This window comes from Diorhabda carinulata, chromosome X, assembly GCF_026250575.1.
Source record: "Diorhabda carinulata isolate Delta chromosome X, icDioCari1.1, whole genome shotgun sequence".
NCBI classification, from domain to species: domain Eukaryota; kingdom Metazoa; phylum Arthropoda; class Insecta; order Coleoptera; family Chrysomelidae; genus Diorhabda; species Diorhabda carinulata.
Window position 1 is genome coordinate 16,607,017 of NC_079472.1, and position 10,380 is coordinate 16,617,396.

The following is a 10,380-nucleotide window of genomic DNA, read 5'->3' on the forward strand; positions in this document are numbered from 1 at the left end:
AGATCATTCCATTGATTTTTGCGGTACCATAAAAAATAAAGTTTCGTAATCCTTATTACCACTTCAAATCTTATAAATTGATTAAATTATCAAAATTGTCCCCCTTTGCTGAAAGGTTTAGTTATACCACATGTTTATTATGATTTTCTCCATGATATCCTAAATATCTTTTGAGATTCATCTTCACTAATTTGTAGTTATTACAACTTTTAGAAATTTTCCAGTTATACTAGTTTGAGAAGATGCGATACATAAAAATATGAACCAGTAGCAACTCTCCGATGCCCAACTACTAAACATCAAACTAACATTTCTTCCAGTTTTGATTGAATGGGAAATAAAGGAGTCTGTTCCAATCATAAAGCATGACCATATTATCTAATACCCAATTTAGTTCATAAAACCAATAAAAGAAAATTAACCCATTATTCTCTTTTCCTTCTATTTTTTCAGAAAAAACATAAGAAAATTATTGTATGTTAAGGAATATAAGTCAGGTTGTGCTCTGCTTAGGCTTATCTTATTAGTATAAAACCTCTCAAAGATTCAGGTCAGGATCATTCTTGCTCTGGTTTCATATCAAATTGACCAGCTCTAGTGTTAACATTTTCATTTCATATGAAAAATGACATTTTGACTTATTGGTTTGTTATTAACTGTGGGTTGTTAATCCATCGTTTCGGTAATCATCTGATCCAAAACCACTCTGAGTTGAAGATACAGGAACCATTGTTGTTCATCTACATTTTACTGTGTTTCTGTTGCTGTAGATTATCCATTGTTTTTGTAATTATCTGATCCACAACCTATTTTGATTTCACTTGAAAACAATAACATTTCGCCAATTTTCAACAAACTATTTCTTGTGTTGAAGACACACTACCTGAAACCATTCTTATTTATTTGCTGTTAACTCGGTTCTTGGTGCTGTTGACTGTAGGTTATCAATCCTTTGTTTTGGGATACATCTGACCCAAAACAAATTCAGTATTCATGTAAAGACAATGACATTTTGCCAATATTTGGTGATAAAGGTACCAATTTAGCACTAGTATAAACCATACTTGTTCATTTGCGTTTTACCTCGGTTTCTGTTGTTGACTGTAAGTTAACATTCCATTTTTTGTTGTATAATTTGTTATTTTTACATGAAAAATACACAGTTTATACAAGAAACAATTTTTGGTTGTTTATATTAACCAAACATACAAACTTTTTCCACACAAATGTTTGTTGCAAATATACAAGTGATTCCATTAAATTTGTGTGTGTATATAGGGATAGGGGATGGATTGAGATATAAATAATACACGAATAAACAATTTAGATATTGTTTATAAAATTACCCTGTGAATATTTAAATAACGTATTTATTCTACTTATAATAAATATTGACAATTGTTTTTAAATATTGACGCAGTAACTTACAATCTAAATTTTTAAATAACACAATTTTTTAAATTTTAAATTAGGGACTAGAAAACAGTAATACAAATAACTTTCAATGTAAAATTTAACATTCAAGATAAAATTTTACAATATAAAGAATACTTTAATGGAAAAATTTTAAGTACTTGAATTTTTGACAAAGAACAATAATTTTTTATGTTTTATGAAAAAATTAATTTGAACAACTATTTTCGTTTGGTGCCTCATACAGTACAACGATCAGTAGTTCAAATGGTCCAACTACAACAAATTTATTAAAAACGTGTATCCAATACTTATTTTGATTAATTGTTCAATAATATCTGGAGTACATGAAAAAATAGTAGAACTCAACTGTAGGTATAAGAAAAACAAATGAAAATGTCAAATTATTTCTGTAATTTTAATTAAAATTAGAAAATTCACCACCCGAGTATGCTGTTGATAAGTTTGTGAATATCGAATAATATACACAATGACATAATTATGAAAGTAGTTCAAATGAACAACCACATTAGAATTTACTAAAAGCGCTAATATTTTAACTAAATATTTGAATTACATAAAACGCTCAAATAGGTTCAAGAAAAATAATTAAAATTGTCATAAGACTTTGAGTCCAGAATTGGGTGTTCATGTTTTTCTTAATGGATAAAATTTTTTATTGACTATTGTATATAATGTGAGATTGATCATTTGACATTTGAGAACAAATTATATAAGAAAGGAAGATTTGCTACGCATGTGTTTATGGGATACAAATGTAATTTCATAGTACTGTGGTCCCATTTTTCTTACAGAAACAAAATTTTTTAAAAAAATCATTAAAATCGAATAATTATTCGACTTACTAGAGTCAAAAAAGAGGGGGGGAGCGCAATACTATAAAATTTCCAAATAACTAAATGTACTATTCAGCAGGAATCACAATAATTTTTTTTCAATTACAAAGTTTTATCCTTTTTATGTCCACGATTCAACATTTACTTGTTATAATAAAGATGCTGATAATAATAGTGAAACATAAAATTAAGCCACTTTTCATTTGAGAATTTTCACTATTCTACTATATATAAAAAGACTTTTCATAAGATTAGCATTTTTTAAGTATTTGTACATTTATTTCCATCTATTATAAAATTGGACAGACTTATACGTATAAGGAGAGATACTCAATAAAAAATGATAAAAACCATATAAATAACAATTTTTAGGTTAGTTTTGAAACGAAAATCAAAAAACACTAAGGTTTATAACATCTAAAAAATTTGTTTAGTTGGCAGTAGTTTCGCCGGCAAAAGTAATTGGGTAACAATTGATTTTGCATAAGAATATAAATAAAAAAAACTTTGGTACTACCTAGAACCTAACTATACTTAATGTATTTTTTATTATTTTGATGTTTTATATAAAATGTTTACAAATTTAAACATGCAGGAATGAAAAAACTCTCATGATAGTAAACGACATAATTTTTTAAAAATGTAAAAAATTATTTCAATATAATGGAAATGTTATTAAATTATCTAACATGAAAAGTATAAACTTAAAGCTACCGAACCGCTTTGCTAAGACCACAATCGGTGAAGAATTGATTTTTTTTCCTTCAATCCCACTTCTGTTATTCGGTACCGTACAATAAACAAAATAGAGGAACTATTCCAAGTATAAATGACAGTTGGTACTATAGATGCTGCCCAAGGTGAACAACATCGGTACTTCGACAATGATCGTTGGATTATTACTATTTTGAGCGAACGTTGTTTGATGGTTACTTTTCAGTTTTTTTGTGTATAATTTTTTTACCAATTTGGAGGGACGGTTTGCCGCCGCTGCCGCCAATTGACGCTGACGTTCGTAATCGTACGGTAATAAAAATTCCGGTTTTTGTTTGTAGCTTAGCTCGAACCAGTTCAGCAGCTCAGGCCGTCATAAATCTGGAAACCTACAAAATAACAAACATATGAAAACATGAAATTCAACCAATACAGAAGGAGAATCGAGCTCCAACCTCATGTCACTTTATCTATAAACATCAATTTTTTCTAGTGTAGAAATTTTCTTACATATAAATTAGTTTTCAAGTTGTACAGATGTAATGAATAAATCCACGAATAAAAATTTTCTCCCAACAATTATTTCAAATGAGACTTTTATTTTTCAAAAATATTTGGTAAAAAACTATATAGAAAGGACCAATGGAAAATAGAACAAATGTATTCAAATCAGGAGCATAAGAAAACAGTACTTTTGAAACTGGAGTCTATCTATGATATAAGAAAATGCTCCTAAAGAGTTTCAAAAGAAGGAGGAAACAACCTATGGAACCTTTCCAAGCTGTATCACTCCAAATATTTCCTTCGATACTCATAGATCCAAAAATATCAATATATATATATATATATATATATATATATATATATATATATATATATATATATATATATATATATATAATCCATTATACCTAAAAAAAACTATGGATTTTGTGGAAATACTTTTGACAAGAATACTCCAGACCCACCTCAATGGTTGATACAAAGTCGTCCATGAGGCCGGTCCTGTTCTATTATGCTAATGGAATCTCAAGTTTGGCGAATGCGGGGTGTTTATATCATTGTAATATGCCAATAGATCTGTCATTTTTTTCCCCTAAATATTTTGTTGATCAATTATTGTAGTCATTTTTGTTGTATAACCACAAAATCAGGAAAATTATTTGTCATAATAGATTCAACATTGAGATATGTGCATGGAGGATAATAATTCAAGGTTTATATCACCTTTTTACTTATTATTTCATCTCGGATATTATTTATTTACTTACCTTGTTGGATCTTCGGCGTAATTTTTTGGTATCATGAACAAATGTTTAGGAATGTCGTCTCTGAATTCGAAATGTTGAAACGTTATTTTAGCCGTAACCGTAGGTAAAATAGGAATTTCAACTTTTACGGGAAAACCGTTAGGCAGTTTGAATGTTATAAAGTCTCTTAATTTTGAAAAATGCTTAAAAGGCGCTATCACTTCTAATACATTTAGTAGCATTTCCACCGATAATGGAAATTCGGAGCTCTACAAACATTAAAGATTTTATTAAACTTTTAATTTTTTTAAATCACTTTTACCATTGCTATGGTCGCTTTAAAACTCTTCGTAGATTCCTTATACACTAAATCTCTTCCTAATCTAGGATAGTTATTTACATCTGCGTTTAAATACTCTTGCCAGGTAACTTTTTTGTCGGGAGGAGGTATTAGACTGTTTCTTCTAACGGGCTGAAATATAAAAATTATTAAATGGATACTGAGAGATCAATTCTAAACAATTGGAGTTGAAATATTAGTCAAAACTTGAAGAAATAATCATTTTAATTGAAATACCGGCTTCTTCAAATAATAAAATCGAATACTCACAGCACCGTCTTGGTCTAAAGGTTGTAAGTTCCCTCCTTTCGTTAAACTCTCTAAAATAGCCTTGTTTTTCTGCAAATCGTCTGAAGATAGATGTTCCCTTCTCTTACGACTTTCCAACTGCAAACCGTGTACCGTATACAAGTCACTTTCATACTGACCAGCTACCATTTCCTAAGAAAATCAATAATGAATAATTTAAAACTGAAAAAATACTCAATTCAAATGTTAGGTTCTTGATATAAAGCAACATGTGTCATGGGAAAATTAGTCCGGAACGACAATATACTCTTCCACCATCTATACTGACTTGAAGATAATGCAAAAAATCAGTAATCAAATGAGATTATGTCAATTTAGGATAATTATTATTTTATAAAAAGGAAAATTTTAGCATGAATCAATAAGTAACTGGTCTGATGGTTAAAGGTCACCATAAATCATATTTTTACTTTAAAGTACCATTTTTAAAGTGACGTGAAAATTTAAGCTCCTTTTCCTCCAATAGTTTGTTAGACTTTGTTAAACGTTGCCATGCAAGTACCGATGATGCTCAAAGATCAAGACGACCAAATGAAGTAGTGGGTGCATAGTTACATCACGAAAATAGTGATGGAAAGTCGCAAAGTAAAATTGAAAGGATAGTTGTCACATAAAAATATTATTATGAAGTGTTTAAATGAGAATGGAAAAGTTTCTTTCCAACTTGGTACTGCTTTCCTCACAATGGAACAAAAATAACGAATTGACAACATTTTCTGTTAATCAAATCCACTGATTCAAAAGCTTGGTATGAAAAGTAGCTTTCTTCCATGAAAATCAACCATAATTGTATGGTATCTGGAGTGTAAACGTTCCCATGCAAGTACCGATGATGCTCAAAAAACAAAAAGACCAAAAGAGGTAGTGGGTACATAAGTAAATACAAAAAATTGAGAGGATAGCTGTCACATGAAGTGTTTATACGACAATGGAAAGTTTCTTTCCAAATTGGTACTGCACAAATAACAAATTGATTATCCACATCACTATTTGGACATGTTTTGCATCGATATATAACCATAGAAGAAACTTCCACACATTTTGATTAAAGCAGTAATCACCTGAGTGAAAAAATGAACAATCAACAGTGGTAATTGCTGTATATTCTTGGATATATTGACAAAGAAAATAAAAAGATACTACCACAAGACAAAGCACTATGATCAATGTCTCTCTGGCTGTAGTGGTTTAAATACCTGAAAAAAATGATCCAAAGAGAGCTTGGAAAAGCGTTCTACTGATTGTCAATGGTAACTATATTGATAAATAAAAAGAAAATTTGAATAAAAACCTGTAGTAAACCAGTGAGTTATGCATTGATGTATTAAATACTGAATCCAACAAGATTGAATTTTAGTTAAAATACCTTACGATCTTCCCTGAAAATCCAACCTGATTGGGCCCTAGTGAAAGATATGCTTTTCGTGGAAATCTGTGCTGCCATTATATCTGTAGACATTAATAAATCCACTTCGTCTTCAATTTCCATTTCACTCTCCTACAAACAACAATCATATATACATTAAATATAATGCCATAAACGTAGAGGATTATTTTTCAAAAAAGTAAAAAATTAAGATAAAATTGAGTGCTAGTTAAACTAGTGGGAAATAAAGGCAAATTTCAATTGAAATGATTTAAAAATTAAAATACTATAAATTATATTCCTCTATTATATAAAATCTAGAATGGTCTCTTCAGAAAACCACCATTAACAATATATTTCTCAGTACTTTTATTTAATGTATTATTTGTTCCCTTTTTCGCCCTGTACAATATTTGTTAAGGTAGAAACTTCCACTTTACATGACATATATGCCCAAAAGTCAAAAAATAACATAAGCCCATTTGGCAATCGAAGTCACCTATATTTCAGCGTGTCTTTACATTTTCTAAATAAAACAATGTGTGACCAAAGTAACCTAACTTCGTTTTCTGACTTTGACCACACAATTTAAAAAAAATGGACTTGGAAATTCTTCAGCTTTTTTGCCAATTTCAAAGTTGGAAGTACTAATACAGACCTACAAAATAAGACTAAGAAGAAATATTATAACAATTGGTTTAAAAGTTATGACAAGTTAAAGTTTAAAAGTGGACCAAAGTGACTTTACGGTACTGATATATTACCAAGCTTAACTGCTTCAAAATAAAGTTTTCTGTTCTATTTTATTATAGCAAGATTGGAAGTTTATTCAAATTATCATATTTATAAAAATAGAGGTATCTAGTTAATTGTAATTTAAATTTACTCCCTAATATTTCAACAGAATTCAAAAAAACTAATTTGCATTTATATTTTACTTGCAGGTTCAATTTACTGTTAATCATGAAGTTTTATATGTTTATTAAGCACTGTTTATCTATATTCTGTTTTTTTTTAATGATTTTGTATTGTATTTCACCAATTCGAATAGAGGAAGTCGATACCTAATAAGCTATCCAGGAAACTATTTTGATAAGATTAATTTTATTATGGTTTATTTCGAACATGTCCATATTTAGTCGACCTCAAATCTGATTGTATTGCCAAATTTATAATAATTTATTATAAATTTATAATAATATTTTAGTCAGATTTTATATATAAACGTTTTCTATTTTCTAATAACAATGATCCAAACAAAATTTATTTGAATGATAAACGTTTGTTAAATTTTTATTACACACTATTGTGCAAATAAAACAAATAAAAGTATGAGTCATAGGCTTACCTCGTGTCTAACTTTTTGATAAACTTTAGCTACATTATCTAAAACGGTAAGACTTTCATTAGGTTTTGCGTTTCCATTAAAAATAAATGATATATCGCCACGTTCCCACCTCATATCTGAAAAATCCACTAGGGTAGTGTCTAATCTTATATTTGCACCACTTTTGTATATTTTACAGATGTCCGATGGCAAGATTCTTGAAACAAGGGGCACTGAAAATATTTTAATTGGGCTATGCACATGAAAAAAAATTTTTTTACAAAACATTGAACAATAATATAACTTATATTACAATTTCAATTATTTATCAACAATAATTTACACATAACAATAATAGATTAGTTGAATATCACAATGTTGCCTTTTTTATGTAAAAAGCAAACACAAGACACCAGTGCGCTAGCTTCGGTGAAGCTACCTATCAGGTTTTCAATTTTGTCGAGTACATCGTTTATGTACAGGAGAGAGGTGACAAGATGCATCCTTGGGTTACACCGATGTTGACCTCAAACCTTTCTCTACAGCTTCAGTCAGATTTGCTGGTGAAGGACTTTTCTCATGACCTTGGCAATGGCTGGGACTAAAGCAGTTGAACGGTAGTTGTTGGAAATTGTCTTTTTTTCAAACAGTTTGAACCTGAGCAAGTTTCCAATCTGTTTGTCAATTATATAATAATTGACCTCCAGCTGTAGATCCAATTCTAGAAGCATCTTCATGAAGCTTACAGTCAAAGCCCAAGTTATAGCAGTTAAATCTTACTTCTGGGGGGTAGTCTTCAAAAACTTTTCACCAAGATTACCCTGATGCTTTCTCTATTTATAGAAAAAACGTCATTACAATATTTTCTTGAACACATCTCTGGTTTTTATCTATACTATTTATATCCCGATCTTAAGTACATTTTTGTACCTATATATAAGATAATTTTCTGTTACAAAACTTTGGGAAAACTTTAATGTCCGTATAAGATAACTGATTAGCTAAAATGCCAAGCTTGGACCAATGAAATTAATCCCAGAAGGTATTAATGTTTTCATAAACTTTTTTTATGATTTGAGATAAAATTGTCATTATTTTAACCATCAAAATAATCCCACAGACTCTTCTCTGTATTCAAATGAACTCACAATACAAACTTTCTATATTGTTTGTTCTACTGTTCGAAAAGAAAGTCACATTTATATCAAAAAGTTTTAAATTTTGAAAGGATCTTTTCCAGTTGACAAATTCTTGAGTTGTCTAATATCAAATCTAAAATATCTAGATGTCCTCGATGTATCTAGATGACAATTCTTAAAAATTTTCTTATTTATAACTTCACATTAAAGTTAATCATTATGCCTTTAGTTTCTTGATAATATACATTAGATTTACCAAATTTATATAAAAAGTACCACAAAGGAATTAGAAAAGTAGAAAGATTTATTAGACTTGAGCTGTTTAGTGTTTTTTACTCACAGGTTAACAGAAAATACATTGTAATTCCAAATTTTATTCAGATATATACTATATAAAATCATAATGCTGAAAATAATATATCTTTTAACTGTGAACATATGTTGTGTATAAGGACACAAAAGAAAAAACTTGATCAAATGGATTTAAAATAAGAAAGCTGACCAAATATTGTAATTTATATAATTTTAGAGTCCTATTCTTTAGTAAAACTATATTATTACATTTATTAATAGCTTTTATTATAATACTCACCCCATGATTGGAAATCCCACTTCAATTCCATATAAAAATCATTAATTTTACTTAAAGCTTTCACTAAATTTGGTCTTCTCTCTTCCATTTGTTCTCTAGACTGCTGCCTAAATTTTCTAACCAAACAAGATACTAAAAGATTCAAAACAAACTAAAATTTTGTATATTCACCACTAAAGATAAATACTATTTTAGATAAACAAAACGTAATCCTTCACTACAAAAAAAATTATACTTTGGTATAGAAAATTTAGAAAATATCCAAGCAAAAATAATAATATAGAGTTTAATACTAAATGTGTTCAAACTATTACTTGTAGGTCGATTTCCATAACTGACAGCTTCTGCTAGAACAGTCCAACCTAAACCATTTTTCACCTTCACAGGCGCATCATGTTTTAATAGCAGCTGTACACATTCTACAAGAAATAACATTAATTAATTACCCTATCAATTTTCAATTTACATACCTTTCCTTCCTAGCATAACAGCCAGATGTAAAGCTGTATTTCCTAAAAATCAAGATAAACAAATTTTATATTCAAATAACCTAAAAATAAATTTCAATAGTAATACGTTGACATAATAAATAATGGTTACCATGTTTATCCTTTAACGCTACATCGTATTTCCTTATTAACCGAGATAAATTTGGTAAGTCGTTTTCGAAAACAGCTCTATGAAGTGGAAAACCATCGCTTTCATCCGCCATCACAAAAATAATTAAATAATATGTGACATTTTGATAAACGTCAAAGTCTTCTTTCTTAAAAATAGCAAAGATAAGTGTTAACATCACTAGCTGTATGTCGTTATATATAAAAAGCCAATAGAGAAAAAGAAGAATTAACATCAGTGTTTCCAGATGTTACATAACTATCAGAATTTAATATTTATCGTTCCTGATAAAAAAACACATTTGATAATTTTGAGAAAATTCTTGAGAACATTTTTGACCAGTTTTTTCAATTGGTCGAATAAATTTTAATTGTTTTTTATTCCATTTAGTATTGTTACAGCAAATATGTGTTTGATACATTTATAATTGTTTATATATTTAATAAATTTTTGAA

At 28.8% G+C, this 10,380-nt stretch overlaps 1 protein-coding gene across 1 annotated transcript; it reads right to left on the reverse strand.

The window, feature by feature from the left end:
* Window positions 1-1,315: 1,315 nt before the first annotated feature.
* On the reverse strand, window positions 1,316-10,061 carry LOC130900653 (ankyrin repeat domain-containing protein 13C). The gene is made up of 10 exons (XM_057811401.1): window positions 9,908-10,061; window positions 9,778-9,819; window positions 9,622-9,726; window positions 9,308-9,439; window positions 7,598-7,809; window positions 6,250-6,381; window positions 4,845-5,015; window positions 4,557-4,706; window positions 4,256-4,503; window positions 1,316-3,373 (listed from the first exon to the last, which is right to left on the reverse strand). The coding sequence occupies exons 1-10, from the start codon at window positions 10,017-10,019 to the stop codon at window positions 3,358-3,360; spliced, it is 1,320 nt and encodes a 439-aa protein (XP_057667384.1). The 5' UTR covers window positions 10,020-10,061; the 3' UTR covers window positions 1,316-3,357.
* Between the last annotated feature and the right edge of the window lie 319 nt (window positions 10,062-10,380).

What these genes read in the sequence shown, in the direction of transcription:
- LOC130900653 (XM_057811401.1), bottom strand. Translation starts at nt 10,019, where the DNA reads ATGGCGGATGAAAGCGATGGTTTTCCACTTCATAGAGCTGTTTTCGAA. An exon ending in AGCGTTAAAGGATAAACATG is followed by an intron (nt 9,820 to 9,907) that starts GTAACCATTATT and finishes CTTGATTTTTAG; the next exon opens with GAAATACAGCTTTACATCTG. An exon ending in CTTTAGACCAAGACGGTGCT is followed by an intron (nt 4,707 to 4,844) that starts GTGAGTATTCGA and finishes TTTATATTTCAG; the next exon opens with CCCGTTAGAAGAAACAGTCT.